This window comes from Heptranchias perlo, chromosome 36 (genome assembly GCF_035084215.1).
Source record: "Heptranchias perlo isolate sHepPer1 chromosome 36, sHepPer1.hap1, whole genome shotgun sequence".
Taxonomy (NCBI): Eukaryota; Metazoa; Chordata; class Chondrichthyes; order Hexanchiformes; family Hexanchidae; genus Heptranchias; species Heptranchias perlo.
In genome coordinates this window covers 6,960,233-6,974,548 of record NC_090360.1, presented here as the reverse complement: position 1 = coordinate 6,974,548, position 14,316 = coordinate 6,960,233, and the positions used below count along the sequence as shown (strand labels likewise).

Sequence of the window (14,316 nt, the reverse complement as noted above, 5' to 3'; positions counted from 1 at the left end):
TGGAACTTGCTACCACATGGAGTAGTTGAGGCAAATAGCATAGATGCATTTAAGGGGAAGCTAGATCAACACATGAGGGAGAAAGGAATAGAAGGATATGCTGACAGGGTTAGAAGAAATGGGATGGGAGGAGTTGTGTGGAGCATAAATACCGGCATGGACCTGTTGGGCTGAATGCTTGTTATTGTGCTGTACAGTCTATGTAACTCAAGCCGTTATCATAGGTAGCATTCTGACAGAGTGATCCTATATTGTTACAATCTTGTAAGGAAGGTTGCGGTCGCTCCACCTGTTCTACAGCTGCTTCCATCACCTTTCTCAATCAGGCTCCAATTAGTACCATATCCAAGCTGCTACATAAACACATTCACTAAATACGACTGTCTGGATGTAACTGTCGTGCATGACAATGAGTTTGGCAAATCAGTCCTCATAGTTGGTTTATGGCTCCTGTGCTTGGGTCTGCCCTCCTAAATCTGTAATACTTTTGTATGCCAGAGTATCTCCAGCGGTAGCTTCTCTTTCCACCCCTACACCATTAGCTCAAATCCCTCAAGGATCTTACCACTGCCCCCTCCTCATCATCTGCAGACATGGGGTCAGCTTCCACAGGTATGCTGAACACACCCAGCTCTATCTGTCCACCTCTCCACCATTGTGGACCAAACTGGAGTCAGACTGACAACTCGAGCAGAGTCTGAATCTATTCCTGGGTGAAACGCAATTTCCTCCAATTAAATATTGGCAAGGCTGAAGCTATTGTCTTTGTCCCCATCAGAAATTCTTCATTCCTCTGACTCTAGCCTTTTGTACCCCCCTCCCCTCCACCATATTTGCTCCACCATTGGCGGCCATGCCTTCAGCAGCCTGGGTCCCATCCTCTGGAACCCCCTCTCCAAACCCCTCCACCTCCTTTTGTGACCTTAAAACCAACCTCTTCGACCAAGCTTCTTCGACCGACCTCCTAATATCTCCTTCTTTGGATTTTTCTCCTTATGCCTCAGTGAAGCACCTGGGGGCATTTTTCTACATAAAAGGTGCCCTATAAATGCAAGTTGTTGTTTCTTTGTTGAGGATGTGGATTGAAGACAAATGATAGATGTTCTTATATGGTCTTCTTCATTCTTTGATGATGTGTATCTTCCACGCACTACCATTCCACCCATCCAGACCCAGTAGGAAGGGAGGTGGGTTAGTTTAGGTGGTTAGTTATTTCCAGTTTGTTTTTGATCAAGTCAAGATGAGCTAGCACAATGGTGCATGTCCTAGGGAATAGGAGACAACTTCCAACAATGTCTACCTGTAACACCACAGCAACAGGGCGCATATCTCAGCATATGACTACCCCAGAACCTATCAAGGTGGACTACACTCCTACAGTATGTGGAGGATGTACATCACTGAAAAGAATGAGAAAGCTACAAGGTAGGTCACCCATCTCTAGTCGAGTGTTTCAGCCTAGTGTTCCTCAGTTGAAGCCTGAATTTGGTCCAATTCTTGGATGATTGTAGGACCAGCTATTTGCAGGCATTAAAGGTTCACGACTCAAAGGTTCTGTGCCGAGCAGCCCAGAGTACAACTCACCTGTCTGAATTTCTTTCCACAGCTCCCCGAGGGAGGAGAGGCTGGAAAACCTTCTATGCCGTGTTAAAAGGAATGATCCTCTACTTACAAAAGGTTTGATTTTTGCACCCTGGTATTTTGGTCTAGCTGATAAATGCTTCATTGGCAGAAGAAGGAGAAATTTACCAGAAAACCTGTTCACTTTATATAGATTTCCTCCCCTTCCCTTTGGTCCCTCCACACGTCGTTATCCAGATAGATAGTTGGAAAAATGATCTGTTGCCAGTCGAGGTGTGAGTGAATCTCCCTCTGAGTTTTGCTATAAATTTCTTCTTTCCGATGGGCACAGATGGGGAACTTACCATGTGGGGAATCACAAGTCCAAACCTTTACTTTGCCATTCAGTGGTGCAGTGCATTGGACCACTGGTTAACTGTGCCATGTTCTCCTGGAAACTTTCTGAGAAGTACATCTAGTTGCTAACCTGAAGGCTCAGGGAGTAAATGTACTCCTTTTACCAGGTTGGTAAAGAGCCATATAGACCAGGAGGTCCCAAGTTCAATGCTTGGTCCCAGCTGATTACAGCTGGGCTGTTTATAGGGGTGTTAAAATTGGACTGTGATCCCAACCTAAGGAAGGGAATCTAAGCTCTAGAATTCCTGCCCTAAATCTCTCCACCTCTCTACCTCTCCTCCTTTAAGTCACTCCTTAAAACCTACCTCTTTGACCAAGCTTTTGGTGACCTATCCTAATGTCTCTTTATGTGGTTCGGTGTCAAATTTTGTTTGATAATCGCTCCTGCGAAACGCCTTGGGACTACGTTGAAGGTGCTTTATAAATGCAAATTGTTGTTGTTGTTCCCCTCCGATGTCCCCTAACTAGAAAGTGTGGAGAATTATGTGGTTGTTGGGCGAGGACGGGATTGTGTTTGGCAGTAATGTCCCCCCTATCACAGCTCATCAACATCACTGTCTGGATAACAGGGAAAAATAAAACTGCAAGTGATGAAGATCTGTCTGAAAAAAAAAACAGAAACTGTAGAAAATACGGAGCAGGATCAGCATCTGGAAGGAGACCAGTTCAACGTTCCGGGTGTTGCCCTTAACTGGAAACCCGGAGATGGAACAATGACCCTTGCAGGACTGAACCAATTAAAGGAAGGGGGAGCAACTGGTTACAGCTGAGTGCTGTCACACAAGGGAGGTTAATGGGTTTAATGGGCTGTAAATGGGTGGAAACTGAAGGTTCTTCCCCGCGAGGTTTAGACTAGGCACGGGGAGTGACCAGAGTGGGATTAATTCGACTGTCTAGAACTGGGGACATCTAAAAATATACTTCTTCATAATTGATAGGAAAGTGACTGAACTGATACATTGGACTCCCATCCGCCTAAATAAACAGCGTGACATCCTCATGTATATTAAGAGTTGTTAAAAACAGTCTACTGTTCATTCTTTGATCCTGCTTTATGAGACACACATTCAACTGAATCTGTGACTTTAATTTTAGAATAATTTAACACTTGCGGGGGAAAAAAAAAAATTTCATGTCCAAACAGCTGGAGAAAGAGGAAAGGAAAACACAGCATAAATAAAGTATCAGTGTCCGCCACAGCAAGACTATTAAATCGTCGGGAATGAAGAGTGGCAACTGGGCAAAGTATCAGCGATCTGCCAGTGGCCTCCCTCCGCTTCAGTCTGCGCTTTCAGGAGAGGAGGGGGGGGTAGAAGGAGAGAAAAAACGATGCCAGCTGCTGATCGAGTAGGTGCATCACTGGGTTTCTGAGCAGCTGAATCTGGGACGTGTTCACATCCCAGTGTCTACTGCCATTTCACCTTCAAGCTTTCCGTGGTCTCTTCATTTCGGTTGTTTGGGGCAAGTTGCCCGTGAAAAGGAGGGGAAAAAAGAATGTCACAAGTATGTCTTTGCTGCGTTGTTTGAAGTGGAGTTCCAGTTAGATTGCCCCTCTGGCCTTGTTTCTCGACTGTCCCCTTTCCCCCAGGGACTCAGTTCTAAAGAACTACAAGTGAAGCTTAGAGACAGAAAGGGTCCAGCCCCAAACCAGGGATCACGGACATTATTTTTCCACTTCTGCAAGGGCTTACTCTCTTCTAAGTGACTGGTTAATGTGACAGGTGTTTAAATGCTGCTCGTTGCAATTCACTGGGGGGTGGGATTTTAGCTGGGAGCAGGTTTCGAGCAGGCAGGGGGCAGGGTTAGAGTTGAACCCACCCGTCATCAGCTTGAGGCCCGCAACTACCTTAACTCCCGGGCCTCATTTGCCCCGAAACGGGCGGAGTGAATAGGGGTTGCCAACCCTCCAGGATTGCCCTGGAGTCTCCAGGAATTAAAGATTAATCTCCTCGACACTGCTGCCAGAAAACACCCAGGGAGAAAAATCATAGGGGCAATAAAAAAAAACAAGGTGGGTTTTACTCATTTACCCTGAATACTTTCATTTATTAGTTGTGAAAATATTGGAGATGGGGGGGGGAAAGGCTGTTTGACTGAGGGTGGAGCGTCTTGTGATGAAACCTCCAGGAATACGTCCAACCAGAGTTGGCAACCTCGAGGAGAGAGGCAGCTGGTGTCGGGCAGGTCAAAATCAGGGGGCAGGGAGGCCACCCGCCAGCACCAAGGTAAGTCGTTGGGGGGGGGGGGGGGGGTTTGGGGCCCATTTCGTAGGTGGGTGGGAGGCCGGGGCTGCAGGGGCCCAGACTTTCCTTGAGGTGCCTGGAGGAGTGCTCCTGCTCCTCCCTGCCCCACTAAGGAAAATTTCCGAGTCACCTTAGAGTCTCCTCCTCCTCTTCCCCGCTAGGTTTTAAAATGCCATTGGGGCCCTAATGATATCACAGGACCCCCATTTGCACGTGTTAATGACAATCCGGCCTGAGCGAGGCTGGCACCATAACCGCCTAAAAAAAAAGGGCCCGGTTAAGAAGGCAGCGGGCAGGAATCGGTTGGATCAGGGCAGTAAGTCTTAGCGTAATTATGTTATCCGCCTGCTCTCCCCATTCCAGGGGGCGCGGAGGGCTAAAATTGCCCCCCTAATCTCTCTGCAACTTCTCCCCTCCCTCGGTTTCTGGTTTCCATGCACCGTTCCCAGGCTGGGCACTTGAAAGAAAAGAGGAAGAACTTCCGTTTGGACAGTTCCTCCTCACGTCCTCCGGACGCAGCCAGTGAATTATTTTGAAGTGCGGCCACTGTTAAGGAGCCAAACACAGCAGCCAATTTGTCCAAAAAAGAATAAATGAGATGAATGTCCAGGTAATCCGGTGTTGGTTGAGGGAGGAATGTTGATCAGAACTCCGGGAGAACTTCCTGCTCTTCTTTGCAGGTTCTAGGAACATAGGAACAGGAGTAGGCCATTCAGCCCCTCGTGCCTGCTCCGCCATTTGATAAGATCATGGCTGATCTGTGATCTAACTCCATATACCTGCCTTTGGCCCAAATCCCTTAATACCTTTGATTGCCAAAAAGCTATCTATCTCACATTTAAATTTAGCAATTGAGCTGGTATCAATTGCTGTTTGCGGAAGAGAGTTCCAAGCTTCTGCCACCCTTTGTGTGTAGAAATGTTTTCTAATCTCGCTCCTGAAAGGACTGGCTCTAATTTTTAGACTGTGCCCCCTACTCCTAGAATCCCTAACCAGCGGAAATAGTTTCTCTCTGTCCGCCCTATCCGTTCCCCTTAATATCTTATAAACCTCGATCAGATCACCCTTAACCTTCTAAACTCTAGAGAATACAACCCCAATTTGTGTAATTGGGAAGGTTGTGTTGATTAGTTTCCTTGTCTTTGTTCAATACAGGACGAGTATAAATCTGACAAACAGTTGTCAGAAGAAGATTTGAAGAACGCCATCAGCATTCACCACTCACTGGTGGTGCGAGCGTCCGATTACAGCAAGAGACCCAATGTCTTCTACCTAAAGACAGCTGATTGGAGAATGTTCCTTTTCCAGGCTCCGTGAGTGACTAGTTTTGTAGTGTATAGTATATCACTGACGCTGCTAACACAACATGAAGACCAGGGCAGGGGGGGTCGCTGAAACAGGTAGGGAGCAAATAAATGGCTCCTTGTTTGGTTGAAAGGTAAACCTTGCTCTCTGGTTTCGCTTTCATGTGAAGTTGCACAAATAGTTGATTATTTCCAAACTAGGCTGTACAAAATAGACCAGTAAGTGAAAAGTACTAAACTTAAACAAAGCTGCTACAGAGGGTTAGGCACCTGAGAAATGAGAGATTAAAGGAGCTGAGACTATTTACACTGCAGAAAAGAAGGCTCGGGAAGACACTGTCAAAGATTCTAAGGGCTGCATATAAATAGTTTCTATGATGTGGAGATGCCGGTGATGGACTGGGGTGGACAAATGTAAGGAGTCGCACAGCACCAGGTTATAGTCCAAAGGAGCAAAGCTCCGAAAGCTTGTGATTTCAAATAAAGCTGTTGGACTATAACCTGGTGTTGTGCGAGTCCCTATAAATAGTTTGGTATTGGGAGTGACCAGAGAGTGGGAATAGACTGGGTATTGGGAGTGACCAAGAGTGGGATTAGATTAGATATTGGGAGTGATCAGAGAGTGGGATTAGATTAGATATTGGGAGTGAGAAGATTGGGATTAGACCAAATGGCTTCTTTCTGTGCTGGAACATTCTATGATTCTACGTTTTTTTTTAAAGAAAGTTTATATGATTTTGTTATATAATGGGATCTGAGAAAATCTTGCTGCTAAATTTGCGATGTTGCTGATATGGGAGATGGGAATCTCCCTCTGTGCTAATTGTGGTGAAATCAGAAGCCTGTATATAGTGAACTCATGGACAATTTCACTGCACTCAGGACACAGGGAAAATCCTACCAATATCGCAACCAATGAGAAATTCCCCTCACCACGGTGATCTAACTGAATTAGGACCGGTTTACTTCTCAAACTTTGACCAGTGGGCCAAGACTTTGCGGTGTTCCTTGCCTGTATGGTCATCTTTAAACATCACTTTTTCCCTTCAGGAGCTCTGACCTGATGCAGTCCTGGATCACCCGGATAAACCTGGTGGCGGCCATGTTTTCTGCTCCGCCATTTCCCGCGGCCATTGGTTCCCAGAAGAAGTTCAGCCGGCCGCTTCTGCCCACGACAGCAACCCGCCTGTCTCTGGTGAGTAATTTGCCGTTAGTTGTCGCCGGTCAGGAACTATAGAGATGAGAAAGCAGAGATATTTCAACAACAACAACAACTTGCATTTATATAGCACCTTTTATGTAGCTTAGGAAAACGTCTCAAGGCGCCTCACAGGAGTGTGATCAAACACCGAGCCACATAGAGATATTAGGACAGGTGACCCAAAAGCTGGGTCAAAGAGGTAGGTTTTAAGGAGCGTCTTAAAGGTGGAGAGAGAGGCGGAGAGGTTTAGGGAGGGAATTCCAGGACTTGAGGCCCATGCAGCTGAAAGCACGGCCGCCAATGGTGGAGCGATGAAAATTAGGGATGCGCAAGAGACCAGCATTGGAGGGGCGCCGAGATCTTGGAGGGTTGGAGGAGGTTACAGAGATAGGGAGGGGCGAGGCCATGGAGGGATTTAAAAACAAGGATGAGAATTTTAAAATCGAGGCGTTGCCAGACCTGGAGCCAATGTAGGCCAGCGAGCACAGGGCAAATCGAATGGTTTCTATCCAGTCTGTTCTTGCGTCCATGTCAGGACAATTCATTGGAGCAGTGATCATTAAGAACAGGGGGAAAGGCCAGAGTAAGGGCACTTTCCTCAGCTTGTTGCTGCCGTCTGAGAGTTGGGAGGAGAGGATGACACTTGCCCCATGGCCAACGACAAACACAAGGGCCTTACTGGCCATGGAGCAGTTTTATCAAAAACTTTAACCTTGTTCCTCTCATAAACATCTCAACGTGCTTCATTTACGGAGAAGTGCACTGACAGATGTTGCACAGGCAGCTGTGGTTATGGTACTGGAGTGGCAACCCAGAGGTTGTGAGTTCTAAATTAAAAATAAGGTCCGGGCATTTAAAATCTTCCCGCCGGGAGTTAAAATCGGACCTTATATAATAAATGGTAAATATAGGCTGCCAGGTATTAAAGGAAAGGAAGGACCTGCATTTATATAGTGCCTTCCACGACCTCAGGATGTCCCAAAGCGCTTTACTGCCGATAAATTACTCTTGAAGTGCAGTCACTGTTGTAGGAAACGCGGCAGCCAATTTGCGCACAGCAAGATCCCGCAAACGGCAATTAAATAAACGACCAGATAATCTGCTTTAAGGTGTTGGTTGAGGGGTGAACTCCGCAGCACTTTTTCGAAATAGTGCCAAGGGTTCTTTTACGTCTACCCGAGAAGGTAGACAGCACCTCGGATTAACGTCGCATCTGAAAAACGGCCCCTCCGACCGTGCAGCGCTCCCTCAGTATCGTAACGGGAGCGTCAGCCTGGAATATGTGCTCAAGTCTCTGGAGTGGGGCTCGAACCCACGACCTTCTGACTCCGAGGCGAGAGGGCGACCCGCTGTGCCACGGCTGACCCGTGTACATGTTGCTATTGACAGTGCAATGCCACCCTCTGCTGGCAGCAGGCGGGTACAACGGGAACGTGGGATTCAGGTTTTTAAGAGGAACTAAAACAAACGAGGTTATGGCGGCTTTCGCCATTATTACTGGGACGGGGGTTGAAACGTAAAACTTTATTTATTTTTAAAAATTATTCCCGTTGATTTATGCAGGAGGAGCAGCTGAAGACTCACGCTGCCAGACTCAAATCGATGACTGTGGACCTGGCTGAGCATCACTCGTACCCTCCTGACAAGAAAGTGAAGGGTAAAGAGTTGGAGGAGTACAAGCAGAAAGAGGAATACCTAGAATTTGAGGTGAGCGAGGAAAGATTAAAATCGCGATAGCCAGACAAACGTTGTGATGCTTTGCCGATGGTGGATTAAAAACAAACGAGAGACTCGATTTATAAAGTACCCCGTCACACTGCTCAGATACATCCCGTAACACTTTACTTACAACTGACTACGTTGAAGTGGCTGTTACGTAGACAAATGTGGCAGTCATTTTGCACATAGCAAGATCCCACGGACAACAATGAGATGAACGAACATTTGATCTATATTTGGTGGGTGTTGGTTGAGGGAGGAATGTTGGTCAGGACCCCAGGAGAACTCCCTGCTCCTCGTTGAGTAGTGCCAAGAGGTGCCTGTTGGGAAAAGGTGGAGGGTGGTCCCATAACAGGCTACACCATTAGACTATTGAAGCTCCGTTGTCGTTATGGTGGGAATAAAACTGGCCTAAACACCATTGGACATGGATTTATCTCACCTGATTTGTCTCCACACTGGTTGTGCTGAAATAATCAGCATGACAAAATCAACATTGTGTAGAATTTACAGCACAGAAACAGGCCATTCGGCCCAACAGGTCCATGCGGGTGTTTATGCTTCACATGAACCTCGACCCACCCTATTTCATCTCATCCTATCACCATATCCTTCTATTCCTTTCTCCCTCATGTGTTTATCTAGCTTCCCCTTAAGTGCATCTACGTTATTGACCTCAACTGCTCCATGTGGTAGTGAGTTCCACATTTTCTCTGGGTAAAGAAGTCTCTCCCGAATTCCTTATTGGATTTATTGAGTGACTGTCTTATATTCATGGTCCCTGGTTTTGGACTCCCTCACAAGCGGAAGCATCTTGATGAATGACGGACATTAAACCTTTTGTGGTTTCTTTTCAATAGAAAATGAGATTCGGCACGTATGTCATGCTGCTTCGCGCGAAACTGAAAGCAGGAACGGACGATCTGGACAAGTTTGAGTCTGCCCTGTTTGACACCATTGAGAACGAAGGAAATGGCTTGAAGAAGTCCCACTCGAGCCCATCCCTCAACCAGGAGCAACCGGTCGTCACCGTCCGGGTCAAGCGGAATACGTCTGAGCGCAGGAGCTATCGACACTCCGCCAGCACCAAGCACAAACTATAACGCACTGTCAGTTGAGCTTTGCATTGAGACTGGCTAGTGTGTTGTACGTTCAGTTACAACCTATGACTTTAGTGTAGTGCCAATGGTAGCTGCTCATGTTGGTTGGCACGCGTGTGGTCCAAGGACCGCTCAGTGGTTCTCTTTCCAAAGGACTGAAATGCAAGGCCTGAGGTACAGACACCAGGGCACAGATACTGTGACATTAAAGACAGGAAGGTTCTATATTGGCTCAATCCAACACTAACAGCTATTGGGAAGGGAAGGACCATGGCCATCAAACAGGAGGACCTGGGTCAACTTGTACTTTATTTCTGAATCCTTAGCCAGCTCTTCCCGCAAAGGCCCCGTTCTTCTCTTGAGCGCATGAGAGGAAAGGGCTGCCCTTCGCAACTAAGAAGGCTGAGCTGTGCCACCATTGCCGCTGTGTTTCCAGGGAGCAGATGAATAAACTTGCATTTCTTTTGGATAACGCGGCACTGAGACAGGCTCAGATTGCCACAGGTAAGCACCGAAAAGCTTTGGTTGGACGGTTTGTGCCTCTGAGGTTTGCTGCCGACCCAGAAAATGGCTTCCTGGATATACCGACGTTAAGGTTAAGGAATTGGGCTTCTTACACCCACACTCTCCTGAGTGGTACCACTGACAATCGCACCAGTGTCAGTGACAATTTAATAGTCTTGTTGTGGCGGACATTGATACTTTATTTATGTTGTGTTTTTCTTTCCTCTTTCTCCAGCTGTTTGGACCTGCTTTTTTTTCCCCATAAGTGTTAAATTATTCCTAAAGTAAAAGTCACAGAGTCAGTTGAATGTGTGCTTCATAAAACAGGATCAAAGAATGAATAGTAGACTGTTTTTAACAACTCTTTTAATATACATGAAGATGTCACGCTGTTTACTTAGGCGGATGGGAGTCCGATGTATCAGTTCAGTCACTTTTCTCTTGGTTATGAAGAAGTATATTTTTAGATGTCCCCATTTCTAGTCAGTGGCATTCATTCTAAAGCCAGATAGTCAATAACTTTGTAAAGATTCCAAATGGTGGGAGTGTCGCAGGGGGGTAGGTCTTGCCTTTGTGCGATAGTGTAAAACGGATGATAGTGAGTGGGCAGCCTGTCTTACACCTCTCCTCAATTTTATCTCCATTGGCTTGGACGGGGAGAGATGTAAAACGAGCTGCCGTCTCGCTATCACCCGTTTTACACTATCGCACAAAGTCAAGATCTACCCCGACAAAGTCTCTGTCACTGTCAGTGCTGCTGTTTTTCTTTAGTGGGGTTTTCTTTGGGTTCTTGTGCATCCTCCCAGTACGGCAGAGGAGATTAGAAAAGCTCTTTAAATTTGTCCCCCGTAGTTCTGCCATCCTGCTATAACGGTGTTGGAGGTTTTGGGGGGGGGGGTTGCTGTAGTTTTCTATGGGAGGGGCTAGGGCCAGGCGGGCCGAATGGCCTCCCTCGTCTATACTTATCTTTATGATCTTTGTCAGATCATTAATATCATGAATTTAAAGTATGCCCGAGGCCTGGCAGTGAAGTCTCTCGTATCATCGCACGTAGTTGCGCAGTGGACTTTGTCAACATTTGAAGTTTTTGCATCGATCCGGAACAAATGTCCTATTGCAGTTGCTGCTCTAGTGAACCCACCCAAGAAGGGGTCAACTGCGGAGACTCCTGCCGTGTTGGACTCCAAGACTGACTTTCACTTTGAGCATTATGCCCACACAAGTTGCTCACTGAAGCACTTTGATCCCGGATTTTAATATAATTTCCATACCACACGAGGCAGTCTTAAGCCGTGACCTTGTACCGTGAGATACCGGCATGCAAATGCCTAAAGTGAGTGTATTAAATTTGCTATTTTAATGAAGGTAACCCATATAAAATGAGATAAATGGGTCACGGTCTCCTTTACAATAGTTGGGGGGGTGGGGGGGGGGAGGAGTTGGATCTGAACTCCTTAATGGTTTGTAACCTTATATCCCACAATAGAATTTAAAGGATTTAGTCATCTTCAGTATGGGCTTCTCAACATCCCGCAGATGAGAATAAATGATCAAACTCGCATAAAGGCGCTTGATTTAGTACCGAAGTCTCAAACTAAAATCTAACTCAAGACCAATTAGTTTTATTCAACTAGAGGTACAGGATGAAGAGAAGCCATGGTAGCAACAGTCGGGTCTCTCCACAACCATGGAACCAAACTCCATTTGAAATAAGGCTGCTTCTCTCCGAATATCGACTCCGAGTCTTTATTTATTCTCCACTAACCAGAGAGGTGAGTGTATGTGGACTGGGTGACTGTAATTCGTCACACTGCCCGGTCACTTTTGGGACCCGGAGAGTTGAGAATCAAATCCGAAACAGCGGAGGGGATTAATGCTCTTCTCTGTCGACAATGAGGGTCTTGGTGGCGTGGTGAGTTAGCGAGTGGTCCTTTCATCTCCAGGACCCGGCGTTGTATCCAGTCCAGAACAATCTTTGCTCACTCTGTTGGTTAAGGGGGACTTAAGTGAGATGAAATGCAAAAATACTGCAGATGCTGGAAATCTGAAAACAAAATACAGAAAAAGCTGGAAATAGTGAGCAGGTCCAGCAGCATCTGTGGAAGAACAGAAGTTAAGTCAGTTGACATTTCAGGTCTAAGACTCTTCCTCAGGACAGTCCTGAGCTTAGGGTCTTAGAGCTGAAACATTGACTGATTTCTGTATCTACATAGATGTTGCCTTAAATGAAACGAGTCTAACCGGTTACCTTAATTCACCACCATTTGGCAGTGAACTGGCAGTCTCACCCAGAGAGGCCACAGAGATGGTTACTATAGGAAGTTGGCATGTCACTCTGGTCCAGATGTAGGTGCTGTTATAGGATCGGGCGTAAGGCATGCTTTTGGGAGGGCGCAGAGGGAGCTTTACACTGAATGAAGCCTTCGTATGAAGTATAGCATGAGCAGACACTTGGTGCCAAAAGTGTAGAACTGTTGCACTGTCTAACACAAGCATCCCCGATATTATTGAGAACAAAAATCTCCTGAACCCTCAAAAAAGAAGAATTTAAAGAACGAGTAGCCCCTTGGACTAATTCAGATAAAGCCAATGAATGTGGTGACCTCAACTTTTGCCCCGAGGGGATACTGCTACCATTTTATGTCTTCAAGATATGAGTCAGACAAACTTAAAGCAAGAAAACTCTTAATAAATGTTAATAGTTATTTAAAGATGAGAACTATTGTAAAACTCAAGGAATACTGTTCAATAAACAAATGTTACATTTAAGGTGAAGAGACTACTTCACTCTTTGGGAGGGAGTTATTTATAATGTATTTTATTTTTCCCCCAAGCTATAATTCTGTGTCTTCTAACTGGCCAAGAGATGGGCAGGTGACCTGATCCCAATCTCTGCCATTGCTGGTCCCACAACAGCTCCAGTTTGAAATTCTCATCCTTGTGTTTAAATCCCTCCATGGCCTCGCTGCTCCCTATCTGTGTAAGCTCCTCCAGCCCTACAACCCCCTTCCCCAAACACTCTGTTACTCTGACTCAAGCCTCTTGTGCATTCCCCCCACTCCCCTTGCCCTGCCATAGGTAGTCTGTCTTTAGCCGTCTAGACCCCACGCTCTGGAATTCCCTCCCTAAACCCTTTCGCCTCTCCACCTCCTTTTCCTCTTTTAAAGCCCTCCTTAAAACCCATCCCCCCACCTCTTCCAATGGCCTGGTGTCCATTTTTGTCTGATTACAGCTCTGTGAAGCACCTTGGGACATTTTTCTACTTACAGGTGCTGTATAAATGCAAGATGTCGCTGTACTAGGTAACATGCAGGAACAGCTTGGGCTAGTCACTCTCGGGCTGCAGTTTTACTGCTACTTCTGTCACTATGAAGTGGTTTCTGATTTGCAATGGTCAGAAATAAAACTACGGCTGCGCATCAAATCTCAATCTGACATCTGGTTCAAGGCCTCTTTGGTAGGATAATCTCACACCCCTCGGAGCTGACGCTACAGGCAGTATCACTTCAGAGCCTGGCTGAGTTTAAGAACATAAAAAATAGGAGCAGGAGTAGGCCATACGGCCCCTCGAGCCTGCTCCGCCATTCAATCAGGTTATGGCTGATCTTCGACCTCAACTCCACTTTCCCGCCCGATCCCCATATCCCTTGATTCCCTTAGTGTCCGAATATCCATCGATCTCAGTCTTGAATATACTCAACGACTGAGCATCCACAGCCCTCTGGGTTTGAGAATTCCAAAGATTCACAACCCTCTGAGTGAAGAAATTTTTCCTCATCTCGGTCCTAAATGGCCGACCCCTTATCCTGAGACTATGCCCCCAAGTTCTAGACTCTCCAGACAGGGGAAACAGCCTCTCAGCATCTATCAATCCTTCTAAGAATTTTACACGATTCAATGCGATCACCTCTCATTCTTCTGAACTCCGGAGAATAGAGGCCCATTCTACTCAATCTCTCCTCGTAGGACAACCCTCTCATCCCAGGAATCAAATTAGTGAATCTTCGTTACACCCTCTCTAAGGCAAGTATATCCTTCCTTAGATAAGGAGACCAAAACTGTACACAGTACTCCAGGTGTGGTCTCACCAGAGCCCTGTATAATTGCAGCAAGACTATCTTACTCTTATACTCCAACCCCCCTTGCAATAAAGGCTAATTTAAGGTTCTATTACATGCTATACGAGTTAAATTTGAACTAGCCACTCAATATTGAGAAAGAAAAACTTAGAATAGAATCATTGAAAGGTTACAGCATGGAAGGAGGCC

General features: G+C 46.2%; 1 protein-coding gene across 2 annotated transcripts in view; it reads left to right on the top strand.

The window, feature by feature from the left end:
• LOC137304048 (PH and SEC7 domain-containing protein 1-like) overlaps positions 1–12,823 on the top strand; it is a 97,778-nt gene extending 84,955 nt beyond the window's left edge. For both annotated transcript variants that reach the window (XM_067972468.1, XM_067972469.1), the window contains 5 exons: positions 1,607–1,677; positions 5,376–5,533; positions 6,575–6,719; positions 8,289–8,432; positions 9,305–12,823. In XM_067972468.1, coding sequence (XP_067828569.1) covers positions 1,607–1,677; positions 5,376–5,533; positions 6,575–6,719; positions 8,289–8,432; positions 9,305–9,547 — 761 coding nt within the window. In that variant the 3' untranslated portion in view covers positions 9,548–12,823. The remainder of the gene's footprint in view (positions 1–1,606; positions 1,678–5,375; positions 5,534–6,574; positions 6,720–8,288; positions 8,433–9,304) is intronic.
• The last annotated feature ends 1,493 nt before the right edge of the window (positions 12,824–14,316 follow it).